Source organism: Schistocerca nitens, chromosome 6 (assembly GCF_023898315.1).
Source record: "Schistocerca nitens isolate TAMUIC-IGC-003100 chromosome 6, iqSchNite1.1, whole genome shotgun sequence".
NCBI classification, from domain to species: Eukaryota; Metazoa; Arthropoda; class Insecta; order Orthoptera; family Acrididae; genus Schistocerca; species Schistocerca nitens.
Window position 1 is genome coordinate 73330257 of NC_064619.1, and position 18400 is coordinate 73348656.

Below are 18400 nucleotides of genomic sequence, written 5' to 3' on the forward strand. Positions count from 1 at the left end.
TCTACATTTGATTTATTAAAATAAAGTTATACATCTGGACAGAAAAGTAACTGCTTGTAAATTGACTTTTGCTGTCAACATCCATGTCACAGCAGAGAAACGAGGGCTATAGAGCAAGTTCTAATATAAGCACATAGCCTAATGCAACCAAACACACATAATATCTCGATGTGACGGATTCTGACTAAAGATACAACTGTAATATGCACCCATGTATCGTCAAAAATCTCATTACTTCCAACATTAAGACAGATGAATCAATCACAAAATCAGAGTAACAAAAGTAAGAGACTACTAACATCAGGATACAATATGTGAGTCTCTCTGTACAATAGTGTGAGAGATTCTTTTCAGGACAGTGAAAATTGGCGCTGCAGTCAGGCCTAAAGATAACTGGTGGCATGGCAACTTTTTCATCAATAAATGTTGACTCATATGCTTATGTTACACCTACTTCAGGTAACAACTCAAATTATAGACATTCTTGAAGCAGTCATTTCCCCTCAGAACCCAGAAAAACACTCGAGAAAAATACTATTTCAAAACACTTATCGCAGCTTTCTTCAGCAACGTATTTCCATGTTAACATAAATGCTCACAATAAAATTAGAAACAGCAATTTAAATTACTGGGTTATTCTTCATGCATAATGAAACAGGAAAGGTTACCAAGACACTTTGCACAAAACAGCACAAATCTCAGCATTCTTCAGATTGCTTCCATTATTGGAATGGAAAATTAAGCACATATAATTTATAGAGGATTCTATAAGCTCAGCAGTGTAACTTGAGTAGCCGGTACCCAGGACGAACTTCAACTTTCACGCCCCTGACATCCCATTTCCTGTTTAAGTCTGTTTTTACTGATTAGTCAGTTTATTCATTTATGGAAATTGTTAGAACTTTGTGACTCAGTAAAAGGTACACATCTCAATCAGTATGCATGCAACAACATTTGACAAATACTGTTCCAAAATATTGCGCATAAAAGTGGTATTTTTCTGGGGCTCATACCTCAGATTCTATTGGTAACAGAGCTAGAGGCCATTTGCACACCCAACAGAAGAAACGTCATCTTAATGTCACTATCTCACAGTGCAAGGTATGATTATTACACACTTTTGTAAAATCATTTGAGAAAGATCGCAGAGTAGGCACCTCGATTCTGTCATCGCCAAATGGTCGAAAGGTAGCAAACACTGTGGGCCTCTCCTTATAAATGAACAAATTAACTCGCCCATTGCTTTGGACAGTAATTGGTCCTGTGCATCGGCCACCATATCCTGTGTGGACTCTACCCTACTGGTACACACAACATACATGTAAAAATGTAGTGTCAAATGAAAACATATAAATGTGTCACAGAATGGAGAAATCTGTTGCAAAATTAGTTTTGCATCATTTCAATTTCACAAAAACTATCAAACTTTTGCAGACAAATACATTTCTTTTCACATGGGTGACACATCCTGCTGCATCAGAGTAAAGAAGGAAAACAATAGTGTTAAACAAGAGTGTATTCACATCTTTTGTGCTCAAATCAAGACATTTTTCTGCTGGTTCCCATGTGTATCATACAATACACAGTACAGTACACAAAGTCCGAAACAGCACTGCTTGGGGTAATGGCATGTTACCCTTTTCACTGTGATTGAGAATCAATGCAAAGCCATACACAACAAATGCAAAATATATTCAATTTTTTGTTGCACTGACTCACTTGGTACAGTGAGAGTTTATATTAAGTAGTTGCAAAAGAAACATCTCTGCCAGCTGGGGGTGGGGGAAGTTTTATGGGACTGTTGCTCAATATAGTTCAGTCTAAATCTACTTAAGGTTTCCCTTTTAAATGCCTACACTTCCTTACATTTTAGTAAGTGTCCTCCAATCCAATCTTTCCCTTTTTTTTCTGCCTGTCACCAAACTGCACCGCTATGGAAACGGCACACACACTGGCTCCCATACCATTGTTATACCATATATAGCCTACATCAAGTTTTAAATTTGTCTTATTTATGTTGTGAGGTTCGTTCATGACCATGATCACACAACTGTACAACTCACAGCAACTTATATCTGTAATATTAATAACAGCAGCACAAAGAGGGAGAAATGTAATACTAGTCACTTCTACTTTACTAGTGTGACAATAGGGTACTTCAGCATGGAGTTCAAATTATGTGTAACATTTGTTAGAGATTTCCAAGTAGAGAATGGGAGACTAAATAAATTTAAAAAGGAGTACCGCACATGTCATGTCACAAAGTTTTTTAACTAATCACTGTTCATACAACTATCATCAAATACCAAACTCTACACAAGAGAAGTTATTAATGGCCTTTGTTTCAACAGTTTTCCTCACCCTATAAAAGTACACTGCACGACATAAGCTTATGGCAAACTCCTAATAGTGTTTCGATGATTATCAACATCAAATTAACAGCTATGCCACAAGTCACTGCCAGATCTCTTCCTACAAAGTTAACATTCTTATTAAACCAAATCCTTCCACATTCTCTCTCTCTCTCTCTCACACACACACACACACACACACACACACACACACACACACTTGAACCACTAATGAATACTTCTGGTATTACAAAATAACCACTAACATAACTGATTTAATGTTAAGAAGAAGAAAAAGATTACTCACAGTCTATTGGGTAAGATTTACACACAGGAAATTAGTAATAAAATATTAGTATGAGGAGCTCCCATTTTTAGATAATTAGTAATCTTGCACGAATGTTACAAGAGGTTTTCGGAATGTACCTCAACAGTGGGTTGAACGTGACAGTGTGGCACATGAAATTGTGTGTGCATGAGAAAAGAGCATTTACAGAAAGAACAGCTACAATATTGTTTCTATACTATTTATTAGAACATAGGTTGTGTTCACTGACCTATGTATGCCACAGTCATGGTTAGGTTGGGTGGTGACACTAGGCTGTAGCACAGCTTCAAGAATGGGTTGATTTTAAAGATGATCTGGATGCCTGTTTGTTGTAAACTTGACATGGGACTGTAAATACCGTGAAGCGTATGGCAGTAACATTGTCCTGGATAATCATGGGAAGTCATGCCAGGAAAGATTTTTTTTTATAGCAAATGGCATGAAGATTTCATTTCAATTGTGGGAGAAATAATTTAACATAACAACCTTAACATACTACTTGCTAAGAGTGCATAAAGGAATTTTGGGAACTATTTATTTGCAGAGGCAAATACAAATGTGTAATGAATTATTTAACAGTCGTCTCTCTCAGCTTTTGGCATCTGTTGGCATTACTGATGTTTAATATATGTATTCTGAAAGATTCCCGATACAAACAGGAAATAATGGAAAAATGAAATGACATTTCCAATCTAACAGCACTCCTGTGACACCATGTATCAATGTCGCATCTCAACCAGAATTCTGCCTCTGATATGAGATCATTAACAACATTTCCACAGAAAAGATGAAGATACGTGGTATACTTAACAGAAACATCAATATGTAGTACGATTAGAATGTTAATGCAATGCCAGCTTCAAATTTGATTCCTTTGAATGTCAGCAGCATAAATATCATCAACTATTCACTGGTCAGCCCAGCCAACAGGCTGTGTCCAATTTTGCATATTTTATACCTATTGCATTTCAATGAGTAGTTCAACTCTGCTATTTTATGTCCTGAGAAAGCAAATGGGTGATCATGGCAGATTAAATGTTTGCCACTCAAGTACAAACATTTGCAGCTGTTTGATGACCATTTCAGACACACATCATCAATACATAACAGTGAACCATTCAACAGACTACAATCCAACACACACTTAATGACATTTTATTAAATTAACTGTATCCATTGTTTTAATAAAATACTGCAACTGGTAGTGTATCCTTATGTCCTAAAACAGCACCTCGACAGCATCCAAAGATTTGCTGAATATTTTTTTTAGAAAGAAGTTCAATGGAATTTACATTCCATAAGACAATATGTAAAATTCAACAGCCAACAGCATACTTAGTCATGCAATATCCAGAAGTCCCATGCACATTCCACACCATAAAATACATATCAATACAAACTTCTCCAAAACATGAAAAATATAAATAATGCATGCAAGACAAATGAGAACTACAATCCAACACCAGAATCACATTTTATCAAGTGTTGCCAAGCCAGTTCTTCCAAGTAGAGCTCCCACAATATCTTTCTGGTTCATCAAGTACGTAAAAACAACAAATTATTTTCCACTTCCAAATGACGAGCACAGCACAAGGACGTTCACATGAAATTCCTGCTGACAATTCACAAGAAATTACAGACCCAGATACACCTTAACTTCTTAATCACTGTATAACCAACACCAAAGCTGACCCTTTTACTGTCCCAAGTAACCCCATGCTCTGCTAGGATTCCACTAACAAACCTCTCGCGGGGTCTTGAAACCAAGACCAATATTACGATGGCGCCTAAGAACTTTCTTCTTCGACCCAGTTTTCCGGTTAAGGTTGAGGTGCGGCTGCTTTTGGAATGCCTTCTCTGTCTGTTACATCACAAAGGAAAAAAAGAAAACATTAATACACAATAACAAAGAATCACATACCTCTCTTGGTGTTTTAAAACCCAAACCAATGTTACGAGTGTAACGGAGAGACTTCCGTTTCTTGGCACCTAAGCCTTTTTTACGGTTAAGAAATATTGTTGGCTGTTTTTGAAACGAGCGCTCACTCTGCAAAATTAAACAGTTCATATTAGTTTTCATATATAAAAATTATCCACAACTAGTAGGGTACATTAGAAACCATTTTAAATGCAAGAGTCATGTGATAAAACGGAAATGATCTCTCACGGGGAAACAACTACAGTTCTTCAGAACAGAAACTAGTTTTGATTCACTGGAAACTTACCATGCACCAGACTCCTCCATTGCTATGAACACCAGCTAAACTCTAAGTTCCTGACATTTAACATTTATTAAAATGATATGGGGTTTTCTGAACATTCTGTATGAAAGTATGCATGTGCATGTGTTGTAGAAACTATGTAACACCCTTTCAGATAGCATTAAAATGGTCAGGTGTTCTAAAACTTCACTGAAACACAAGTAAGACAATTTCCCAAACTGACATTTCACAGAACCTTAAATAAGGTTGTCACAAGTTTCCTGAAGTGATACTGCCCAATTTTGAGAATTTTTAGATATCAAGAGTAAGCAAAGACGACGTTGACAAAAAATGCAAAGACTTCTGTATACCTAAACATGTGAACAAAAATCTTAAGAACTCTCATCTTTTGTAATGAATTTCTTTAGATGGAGAAAACAAGCCAAATGGTATGTATGTTTCATTAAGACCACTGATGTTTAATTTCAATAAAACCTAACATATTTGGTGACAAAAATACGCATTTCATTGGAGTTGCAAGACCGATTTAAAATACCTGCAAATATTTTAGAAATAACCTCAGAAAAAAGTAAGCCTCTTGATGATGTTTTGGTTTGTGGAGCACTCAACTGCATGGTTTTCAGCGTCTGTACAAATTCCCAACTTTTGCTCAGTCCAAACTCGCCACTTTCATGAACGATGATGAAATGATGAGGACAACACGAACACCCTGTCACCTCGAGGCACGTGAAAATACCTGACCCCAACGGGAATTGAACCCGAGACTGCACTCGGGAAGCGAGAACACGACCGCCAGCTGCAGACTAGGCCTCTTGAAGGAAGTGTATAAGACTGGGAACAGTTGTGTAAACCAACACTATAAGTGACGGCCAATAAAAATTTAGATTCTATTATGTTCGCTATTGTCAGTTATTACCCACTGTTTATGTCTTATTGTTTTACAGGCACTGTATGGTTTTACTTTCAAGAAATACGTGAGTACATAGCGCACAAACTGCCACAATTTTAATCTTATCGGCCACACTTTCTAATACTACTTTAGAAGTTCCAAAATGCACTAGAATAAATAATATGTTAATAAGATGCCACACTGTACAATGTACTTGGGGTGAGACAGCCACCATTCCTAAAATCCATTGCCCGTGGCCCTCTGGCCCACCAAGGAGCACCACAGTCCTGGGTCCATGGATAACCCATGAAAATCCACCACATTACACCCCCACACAGACAGACTTGGCCTGCGGGCAGAGCGGTGTCACTAGATCCTACAGACAGGGCCTGCACATTAGTGGGAAACAATGGGTTTCAAGTCGGCAGCCCTGTTCCGTTCAAGATACCCACAGAAATGGCCTGCTATTTTGGCCTTTCGCAGAAGTCCACTCATGTCGCCAGCTATTCACATGCCAGACACCACAGTTGATGAAATGAGACCGCGGTGATCTCTCCACACAACAGGTAACCGTGAAACATTACTACTGCGGATAGGTAGCAACTCACCGTAAAGACGACAGCTGAGACACACACACACACACACATACACATATGCAGAAAAGACAATCACACTTTCACAAACAAATTTTTGGCCATATCCTTTGTCAGAAAACGAGAGTGCACACACATGCACACACCTAATGCACACGTGACTATCTCTGGCAGCTGTGTCAACAGTCTCTGAGAATAAGACCCAAACAAACCACTCATCACACCTCCCTGCCTCTCGACGACAGCTGGTAGACTAGTTGCAAGAAGTGGTGGCAGCACTGACTGCAAGCTGAGGGAGTAGTAGATAGGGGAGAAGCAGGAAGAATTGTGGCAACCCTGTTATAACACCACATTCATGTCATGGTCAGTTAAAACAGAGGATAAATCCATAGGTAACTTAGCTTCTGTCCTCTTATTTGAACAAAGAACATGCAAATATGTGCACTGTGATCTGTAGACCACAAGCACTACACAATCTAGAGTCTTCCCACAGCAGCAAGAAACTATGCCTCATACAACTGTATCCTACACAAAGATGAGTGAAAAGAGAGCCCATCTGCATTACTGGAAGGATGTATGCCCTAGCTGATCGCTGCCTTTACTATAAACAGCTTACTTACTTAGGTTTGTTTGAGCAGTTGCCAGCGGGCTCATGCGCATAGCTGAATTCGCGTATGAGCAGTGCCTTCTCCCAATTCTGGCTACTTGAGGTGTGGCTGTTTGCCGTATGAGCAATAGCAGCTAGTACCCAGATTCTACCTGGGAAAATTTTTCCGGTGCACCCAGGCTGCCAGATTCACACATGCGCAGAGCAAGCCGAGTTACAGTAGGGGAGGGGGGGGGGGTGTCATTCTCAATATGACCCGTGTATATATTCCGTCATATTGCTGTTCAGTCTTCGTTTACAACACCCAAATCAAATGAAAAAAAACAGATTTCTGTGGCAAGGAGCCATCAAGTGAATCAATATACATTCTCATAATCATGAAAGACCAAAATAAGTAGTTCCAATTTTCTGATTTTATATTATTTCCATGTTATTGCAATCAACCATTAATACCTTAATGAAGGTATTTCTGTCAATTTCGTATAGAAATTTGATTATTATTTTTTCCCGTGTGGCAGTTAGTTTATTTGAAACAAAGGGTTTCATTCCACACTATTGGCTACTTTCAACTTTGTTCAGTTTCAAGTGCAAATTTTCATTTTCTGGGACGAAAGACATTATACTGTAATAAAGAACCAAGCATGAGAATGCAGTACTGGACATCCAAAAAAATTGATATCACAAAAAACATAGAAAAGCTGAATATCAGGTAATTCAGAATGCATCTGGACATAGAAACGTGCAATTAGAGTGGAACGAAGCATTTTAGTATGGTTTATGAAATTCCGATGCTGCTGGAGTAGTCTCTGATGTCCTGTTCCAAAAAGACACTAAGATCTCTTAATGCTATACAGGGTGATTAAAAAATGCATGTAAATATTTCAAGGGTGTATTTGTGAGGTAAATATAAGACAAAAATGTTCTATACAATTTTTTCCATACTTGGCTTATTACAGAGTTATGAACAAAACAGGATAATACATTCAATACAACGTAAGGTATTTAATTCCCAGAGTTCACAGTTTAATTACAGTGCATTTGGACTAACAACGCAAACTGATAAATAAACGTGACGTAACAAACTGAAACAATTCCTCGCGAACACTGTATTAATTTAGGTCCTGTTGATTGAACTACAGCAATGCACAATAACTAAGGAAAATTGAAGCATTTTACAGACTGTACTGTACTGTACTGTATTTGCACAAATCTTAATGCAATGCATGTTCAAAATGCTGTCCCTGAACTTGCAGACAGACCCGTGCTCGTCGCATCAATGATCTCTGCACATTACACAGTCCGTTCAACTCTCCACGAATAATTTCACAACCACCTTCAATTCTTTGTTGTAGCACTTCTCTGTTCGGTACTGCAGAAGAATACACCAATGTCTTTAGTCGGCCCCATAAATAAAAGTCTAAAGGGTTCAGGTCAGGTGATCTGGCTGGCCAAGCAATTGGTCCTCCGCGACCTATCCATCGATGTGGATACGCAGAATTGAGGTACGCCCTTACGTTGCGGCTGTAATGGGCGGGAGCACCATCGTGCATAAACCACATGGTGGCTCGTGTTGCAAGAGGGACATCCTGTAACAATCCAGGCAATTCTCCCTCCAAAAATTCGCAGTACGCGTGCCCATTCAGCCTTGGAGGCAGAACATGAGGTCCGAGTAAGTAATTCCCCACAATACCACACCAAATGTTTATGGAGAATTGATGTTGATATCCACGCACAATTCTCGCGCCAGGATTCTCGACAGCCCACTGGTGCATACTGTATTATGCGAATTGATTACACCCGCACGAGTAAACATGGCCTCATCTGTGAATAATATCCGCCGAATGAACATTGGATCATTCAAATGACGCTCTTGTAACCACTGGCAGAATTGCTGACGGCGAGGATAGTCTTCAGGTGTCAATTCGTGCACTTTTTGCGGGTGAAATGGATGCAACTGTTGTCTCCGAAGCAGCCGCCATACAGTAGATTGTGGAAGTCGTACAGCTGCACTAATTTGTCTCGTACTGATAGATGGATCTTGGTCTACCAGGTCCAAAACATGTTCCTCGACGTTCACTGCATGCTCAAGTGGTCGACCTGAATGTGGCCCAGGACGAATGCCATACTCCCGCATACGTCTGTCCACAGATACAAACGTCTGATGACTTGGTAACCGTCTTCCTGGAAACAGCTCACTGTACCTTCGTCTTGCTGCAAGTGCATTTCCATCTGCTGCACCATACACAAGGTGCATATCAGCATACTCACTGTTTGAGTACATCATGTGCACGAAACCTTTAGCCTTCCGACGATGAATGAACGACAGGACGTACTTTTCCGTTACCAACAACATCAGCGCCATCTTCCGTACAGTAGGAGTAAACTTCACGTGCAAACAAAAACAAACACTATTCATGCAGTTTCGAATCAACTGTTGGGAGATACGTATGTGAATTACGTACCAGAATATGGCACCCTGCTGCTTGCACTGCCGTCGTTTTGATACGGACATGACTTTCGTATTTAACGATAACTCTGGAATTAAACGTTTATGGAAAAACATTTATAGAACATTTTTGTCTTATATTTACCTCACAAATACACCCTTAAAATATTTACATGCATTTTTGAATCACCCTGTATATGGAGGAACATACATAAACATTGACTTGAAGCTGACTAGGTAAGCAAATTTGGTCAGTAGTTTTCAACTAAATATTATGTTTCAAATATATTGACAACTGTAGCAGAATTTTACAAATCTGCCTTCTATGAGACAATGCTTTTCGACCACAAGGGACTTGTTTAGTACTTCCTCTAGGCTTGAAGTTATTTCTTAATTTGTGTTTACATTTTAAATTTATAGAATGCCGTTCTATGCTAAATTGTAGACTGCCAGCATACTGTGTTGTATCGTGTTAACTCCCCACATGGCTTTATATATATTCCTAGAGTAGAATATAAACTGTCAGTTGTACAGTTTCTCTGCCTCCCAGACAACCTTGTTAATTTTTTACACATTTTGAAATAGTCATGAAATTTATTGTCCTTTATTCTGGTGTAAGCTACACAAGAAACTTTTTTTGCAAGAAATTTGTATTACACCTTACTAGCTTTTTGCAGTGCTGTGAAGATGTAAACCTGATCGGAACGCTACATAACAATATTGCAGAGTACGAATTTACAAAGTCAAAGTCACCGCACAGCAAAATGCTATGGTACTTTTTGAGTTGTGGAGTCGAGTTTTGAAATGAATAATACGCCTAGTACTGCTTCCATATTTGCATTCCCTATCTGGGTAGAATTGATAAAACAACTGCTCCAGGCACAACTCCCTAGGTCCTCTCAACAACACGTCGCAGGGCTGCTACCTGTGATCACTTGAGGGACCACAAGAGGCTCCCATATCTTCACGGTGTCAAAATCCCACTAAGAAAAACAAGAAATGTAAACCGTGTGTAAAGAAGCATGAATGAGGGACACTTGTATTGCTTTACGATTTACTACCTTCATAGTGTTAAGTAGCTGACATTGAAGTGACAAGCTATCTTAATCGAGCAACTAAAATTAGCATGTCAGCACTCTACAAATATAAAACCAAAACCAATTCCAGTTCACATAATGTACAAAACTAATGTGGCTGCATAATGGTCCCATCAAGATGTGTTAAACTGCTTGAAAAGTTACTTTCAAATAGCCCAAGTTATTTTGCAAAATATGTGTTGCTTCAAACCTTGCACTACACCACATTATTTGGATTTTGTTGTAAGCGGCAAAAACTTATCTGTCTGTACATTACTTTCCCCACAATTCCGGTCCATACCGAACCAGCTTGAACAACAATTCACATGTGGTTACAGCAGCTGAATTATCAGACCGACTTAGTATCTTCATGAATTTTCAGAAGACCGTCGTCAATATCATCATGTAACTCAAAAGCTGCAAATTTAGCAACAATCGAAAGTTTGCTAATGAGTGGAAGTGATCATAACCATAGTAAGTCAAAGAATTTGTATTCCACATGACACACTAGCGAATCAAACTTAAGATTTGCGGATGCTCCACCATGCATGAAATTCCACACAAAAATGTGACGAAAAGTGTATGAGCAGAGCAAGCACCACGCACGGTGTCTGCCTACGTCGTCATAGCTACGCATGCACAGTACAGCCTGTTGTCTAGCAACTGCTCACACAAACCTTTTGCTTCCTATCTATGCAAAGCTTTGCACCTCAATAATGACGAGATAACATCTGATTATCACTACATGCGTCCTTGACTTGGCTGCTACATCTGCTATTTCATTTTCCATAACATGTACCCACGACAAAGACCCTTCCCCAGCTTTTGGGGATGGAGAAGACAGTCCTGAATTTTCTGGCCTACCTTATCCACTGTACACAAATGTGTGTTAAGGATACTCAGACAGCCTGAAAAGACGAGTATAGCAGCCACAACAAATCTCCTCTGCACCCGTGTCCTCAAGAATGCATGTAATTGAGCATTGCGGAAGCTAATAACATTCCAAGTTATTACTCATGTTCACTGTAAAACTTAGCAACAGTAAGTCAAAACATGGTTTCCACAAGTACATTAAAAATCTACCTGTGATCACTTGAGGGACCACAAGAAGCTCCCATGTGGTATGGACATCTTCACGGTGTCAAAATCCCACTAAGAAAAACAAGAAATGTAAACCGTGTGTAAAGAAGCATGAATGAGGGACACTTGTATTGCTTTACAATTTACTACCTTCATAGTGTTAAGTAGCTGACATTGAAGTGACAAGCTATCTTACCTCAATCGAGCAACTAAAATTTTAGCATGTCAATACTCTACAAACATAAAACCAAAGCCAATTCCAGTTCACATAATGTACTAAACTAACATGGCTGCATAATGATCCAATCAATGTGTTAAATTGCTCGAAAAGTTAAATTCAAAAAAAGTTATTTTGCAAATTATGTGTTGCTTCAAACCTTGCAGTACACTACATTGTTTGGATTTTGTTGTAAGCGGCAAAAACCGTATCTGTCTGTCCATTACTTTCCCCAGAATTCCGGCCCATACTGAACCAGCTTGCACAATTAACGTGTGGTTACAGCAGCTGAATTATCAGATTGACTTAGTTTCTTCACGAATTTTCAGAAGACCGTCGTCAATATCATCATATAACTCAAAAGCTGTAAATTTAGCAACAATCGAAAGTTTGCTAATGAGTGGAAGTGATCGTAACCACAGCAAGTCACAGAATTTGTATTCCACGTGACACACTAGCGAATCAAACTTAAGATTTGCGGACTGCATATAAATATTACTACGGTTTCGCTAGTACCCTTGCCCATAAACTTTAACACGACCAAACACTTCCTGGAAGAACAAATGCTACGTTTCAGTAATGAAGCTTCACTAGTGTATAACAATTTTTTCTCTAGATCAACAATCCGCAAGACACCAGACACTATGTGACAGAGGGTGAATATTGAAGATAACAAGTCCGTGAAACTCAACCACCCTAAAACTGTATAATATACGCGGCAACACGTTTATTCCTAGCGCCACGTGCCCAGGAACCAAGAACGGCACGCTATCGAAACTGCATAAAAACCTCAATACTGCAGAGAGAATGCTCAAACAAGTTCATAAACCCAAAGCCAATATCAAATTTAATATTAAGCACACGATAAATTAAACATAATACACTTACTTGATCCGCCATATTCGTTGAAGAAAGGAAGAAAACTTTGTTCACTCCCGACACAACCAACCACTTCAACCAAAGAACTGAAATCCAAAGAAACTCACTATGCGACGGCAGATATAAATCAAAGTTTCTATCCTTGTGAAAAACCAAAGATGGTGCTCTTATTTAATTTATTTATTTGGTCTCCATAAAATATTCGCTATTTCTCTAGCAAATATATACATGAGATTACTTTTTATTAAACACATCAATTGGAAAAATGACATGAGATACTTGGTTTCAGAGAGTTGCGTCAGAAGAGAGAAAGCGCCAGCATATAGTTTTCTAAGTGTTTTTTAAAGAAGCCGTCGGCACACCGGACGAGGCAGCTAACGTTGACGTGCACCCAGACGGGACATCCCACGTCACAAGGCACAGTGTCGGCGACAAACGGCACGAGCAGCTTGACGTGATTTTGCGACCTCGGGGCACTCCTCCAACGGGCGTCGGATTTATTTGTCTCGTTGGGTATGTGACAACATTTATTACAGCATTTACAAAATGCAACTATAGAGACAATGCGTAAAATACATCTCTGGTTAATTATAGTGACCAAAGGTAAAAACATAGAGTAATCAACACTACGACTGCATCACGTCCTTCTTTGACAAGCAACACTTTGCTGCAAGATAATTTTCCACTATCGCCACAGGATTGCCCCTTCCGCCCCCCCCCCCCCACCTAGTGTTAGCGATATTGTGGCTTGAATTGCGCACGACGAACAGGCTGCATAACTTGCTTTGCAATGCTTGCAGTTGTGTCGCTTCATGCGGCGTCACCAACGCCGTTGGTTGATCTCGTCTGCGTGGCGCCTGCACTCGGATGTGGAATGCGAAGCTGTGCTGACATTTCTGTATGGCTTGTCCAGTCTCCTTGTCCCAGCTGGTGTAGGTGGAGCTGTAAACGGGCTTTAATCTGTCAATTGAAATCGTCTTGAGGTTATAGCAAATGTGTACCTTAAATTGTTTGTCGTCCCTATGGAGGACGTTGAAGGGTCCATCATAAGACGGCTGTAACGGTTTGCTCACAGCGTCGTGACGAACGAAACTTGTTTGCATCTTGACAATTAGTGGAATACAAATGAATGATGCGACTGTCGTTCGCTTGGTGCATGGGGCGCAGTTGCAGAATACGCGACCGCAGTTTCGTAACAAAGTCCGAGGCCTCGATCACATAACTTGGAGTACGGTCGAAAAATTCCCCTGGCAGACGAATCGTTTGTCCATATACCATCTCGGCTACCATGGCTTCCTCATCCTCCTTTATGCCTGCACGGATGCCTAGTAAAACGATAGGTAGAGACTCGGTCCATGTTATGAGTTGCAACTACATAAGGGAGCCTCTAACTCTCGATGCAGTCATTCCACAAGTCCATTTGCCGCTGGCAGGTACGCTGCGGTTCTACTCCTCTTTGCCCCTATCAGCGAAGCGAAGACCTTAAACAGATGTGAGTCGAATCGTCTACCTCAATTCGTCGTGATGCATAGGGGAACGACGAAACAGGCGTTCCATCCACAGAAAAAGGTGGTAGCTACAGTCTTTGCTGTGTGCCTCGGGGAAAACCCCTGCCCAATGTGTGAACCGATCTACTGCGGTCAAAGAGAGGGTCAAACTTTCAGATGGTGGGAGAGGGCCTACTACACACAAATGTATGCTCGAACGTTGATTGGGTGGAAGAAATGTGCCGAACGAATCACGAACATTTTATTGCGCTGACATACAGTGCATTGATGTATATAAGCCTTGCATTCCGCATTCAAACTCGGCTACACAAAGGATCGTTTGAGCAGCTTAGTGGTTCTGCACACTCCTGGTTGTGACAGCTGAGGCAGTGAAGCAATGGCTTGCCAGTGGAAGCCCTTCGTCCCAAAAGGATGCGCTCTTGAAGTTGACACAATGCAATACACACAGGTGTTTTATGCTGACAGCGGAAGACGCCAGAGCTGTAGACCGGCGTGTTCTGCCAAAATCTTTCGCGGCTCTGTGTCAGCTGTTGTGCTTCTGCGACGGCTTCTCCACAGCGCTTGTAATGCCTTGAATGCGCGACAGGGCGTCAGCTGGCACATTCTTCTCACCGCCGACATGTACTATCGTGGCTGGGAATCGTCCTATGAAATCTAAATGGCGGAACTGGCGTGGTGAGGCTTTGTCAGGTTTTTGTTGGAATGCAATGTGAGAGGTTTTTGATCCATAACCAGCCAGAATTGTTGCCCCTCAAGCATGTACAGTCATGCTCAAAAGTATCCGAACGACCTGAATTGCATTTCGCTTGATTCTCATGCAACCTGCATAATGCAGCTGTCTAGCTTGTCCTCTAATCGCTCCTGGGTAAAATCGTTTGACTATTGAAAATGGTTCCAACAAGTCACCACTAGAAAACACTGCTCTGTATCGCAGTAACTCATGATGTAAAGTAATACCAAGGTACCACAAATATCAGGGAACACCTTATCAAAGATAAAACTGTCCTTAAGTCTTGTAAGCTCACATTTATTACAATAAATGGCATACCTCAAATGTCACCTCTCTCATAATTACGTCAGATAGGTAATGCACGTAGTAAGATCGTCGTATTCATGATTTCCTCTTCCAAGTAAAATACTGTACTTATTATTTAACACAAAATGACATTAAAAGTTTAAGTCATTCATGAGCAGCTAGTTGAGAATATGTATGAACTTCAAATGACATGACGAACCGTCTCATTCTGAATACGGATTCAAACACAGGTCATGCTGACTAAGCAAAGATTTTGTGACTGACGGAAACTAACAATCATTCCTGACTAGGCATACAGAGAGTGATATACCACGATTTTAGATAGTATCAGTTAGCAAATATCAACTTTAAATTACATAACGTAAACATTTTTAACGAACGGGAAGTCCCTATTGTCCCTGCTAATGAACTACGAGAGATGTTAAATATTGCTTCTTCACAAGTAGCTTACTTGAAATGCCGTGAGTTAAAGCTTTGTGATGTACAGCGATTCGAACCCAGAACCTAATCGGATTAATATCGAAGCACAATCAACTGTGACATATCGGATTTTCTCGGCAGTAACTAGATGTTTTAACTGACATGACGAGACGAAACATTAATTTTTTCCTTCCCAGGACTCCCACCCAGCACATATCGCTGTTATATTCTAGAGAAAACGAACATTAAATATGGGTTTGTTACTCCATCAACGACATGTAAGCATGTTTGAACTAGAAATAATATGAAGAAGAGTTCAGTGCTGACTTGGAATCGAACCCCACACATATCGTTGTTGACTACACACAAAGAGACGTCAGCTACAGAACTGTTCTCCACCAGCAGCTTGGAATAACATCCTCGAACTTACAGTGATCTCGCAAATAGTTCTCTGTCTCACTGGGAGTCAAAAGAGTCAGATACCGTTAGTTTTGACAACGAATGAAAATACATAGAAAATCAAAATTATTATCCACCAGCAGATAGGTGTTCTCATGCTAGAGCTTGACAATATATAATGAAAACTTCAGTGCTGGGCCAGGACTCGAACCCATTCATGCGCAATATGTGGAGCTGTTGAGGAATCAGCAGTTTTGAACCAACGACAAATTGTAGTAGAGCTGTATTGTCATGAAGGGAATTCCGCGTTAAGGGCGGGTTGAGGTGCATTCCCAGTTCAGAACCAATTTTATCGACATACAGAAGCTCAAATAAAAGGTGGAATAAGTGTCCTGTGACCCTACATAGCGTTTGTTTCGTCACTAGAAATAAATAACTAGTATAAGAGAGGTTATTGGTGATAGAGTTTCTACATGTCGCCACTCCTGACTTCGTTGTGGTTCAACATAACGTCTGCTTGGCAGAGAAGGAATATCATGTTTAATGAGAATTTCAGACCACAATGCCATTATACCTTCTTTACTTGGCGTAGCCAGAAGAGAATAGAATCTGTCTTTCCCTACCAAAAATAATTGGCACAAGTTGGATTCGAACACAGACCATAAGTATATGAACCTATCATCAATCCAACAGACCACCAAACCATCTCCTCTGTGACTCATTTTTCTGTCTTAATGCTGTTGCGCCACACTGGATGAGAATTCTGACACACAGGCTCCCTGTAGTTGTTTGCAGCGTGTTCAGTACATTCATTTATTTGATTGACCGAATCGCCATGAACTAGCTGCCTCGGCTACCCAGTGCATACATTCGACTCTGTTTTGCAATCACCGAAATAAAATCACGTAACTGCCACCTACACAGAACTGCCAACAGTGTAGGATGCAGAAATTTAAATAGGAAGTGTTCCTTTCCACTTGAGCTACTCTATTGCGCTAACTGTTTGTTGTAAACGTCGTGCAGTGCAAAAGAAAAGCTATAACTGTCTGCCTCTCAGAAGTCTAGATCCAGCCATATGCATTATCACACAGCACTGTGGAATGTGGAAGTTTTGGAGGAATTGTTGTTGACTTCTGGAACTGCTTTGTCTATGTGTCAACTAGTAGCGTAATGGCAATTGTCACGCATTGTAGAAAAGATGTCGCGAGTTCGAGTACATTCACTGCTACACTTTTTTAAAACGCAATTTTGCTGTCTGCTGAAGTTATAAACTAACGGAACTTTGAACATAATTCCCTTCACTTCTCAACCCAAAATAGTCTCATGTGGAAAAAGGGCTAACTTTTGTGAAATTTTCTTCTTTTCAGGTTTAATAGACTTCCAGGCAGCAGATGCATCTCGAAACTTTTGTATTATGTATGGGTAGAGCGCATCGTGCCAAAATACGTCAGAAAAGTATTTTCTCCGTTCGCTGTCGTGTGGTAGTGGCATTTTATTCTTCTCCAAACCTTGTTTGACAGCTTTAACTCAGAACAAGTTTTCTACACGCATGTAATCAATAAACTGCATGTGCATTGTCAGACTGTTATTGATAACATCGGAGAATTCGCATATATCGTTGATGATTAATTTCTCTGTCATGTTTGCTATTGTTTTGACAACACTAAAAGAAACCTTACGAAAATTGTGCACTGGAAATATAAGAAATGAAATAGAACCACCCACGATAACCTTACGACGAAAGTCTGTTTCAATAAAACTGAGTATCTGTACACAAGCATGCATCTATTGGCACGAATTAGTAAAATACTACTCATTTGGATTTCGATTGGGTCTGTGGTTAATTGGTATGCTGTTGCACACTGTAAGAGGTATGCAAATGTGGTATTTCATAAATAAAGTTGTGTATTCCTAGAAACCAAAAATTATTATGTCAGCAGCGGAAAGGGGCGTTACCTGTTGTGCAGCTCTATATGTTTTTCAACATTGCACTATGAGCCGAAAGTGTTTTCTTGCGATTTCATTATCGATATTTGATCTGACTGCTTGTAGCTCTTTCACAGAAGGGATAAAAGTCTTACAGTCAGCGACACTGGAACTGCAAATCATAACAGACGCTTTTTTTTACAGGTCAGAACGTTACCACAGAGCTATCGAAGAGACATGTGTCTTGTTTTCCTCTTACGAGGCCAATAGCGGCTAGAACTCGTAAACCGCTACTTAAAGGACGAGATTAGTTTCGATTCCCACGTGCGACGACTTTCCTGGCCTGAAATCCGCCAATTTACAATCTTTTGTTGCACCTCAAGCGGTAATAACTCTGAGTATTCAATGAAATGACAGGAAAAA

General features: G+C 40.0%; 1 protein-coding gene across 2 annotated transcripts in view; it reads right to left on the bottom strand.

The window, feature by feature from the left end:
• LOC126262408 (40S ribosomal protein S11) overlaps window positions 1-12789 on the bottom strand; it is a 30679-nt gene extending 17890 nt beyond the window's left edge. The window contains exons 1-3 of one of the 2 annotated variants that reach the window (XM_049959034.1): window positions 12698-12789; window positions 4601-4726; window positions 4424-4540 (exon numbers count right to left, since the gene is read on the bottom strand). In XM_049959034.1, the coding sequence (XP_049814991.1) occupies window positions 4424-4540; window positions 4601-4726; window positions 12698-12709 (255 nt within the window). In that variant the 5' untranslated portion in view covers window positions 12710-12789. The remainder of the gene's footprint in view (window positions 1-4423; window positions 4541-4600; window positions 4727-12697) is intronic. The other variant, XM_049959033.1, reaches the window with a different exon arrangement.
• Between the last annotated feature and the right edge of the window lie 5611 nt (window positions 12790-18400).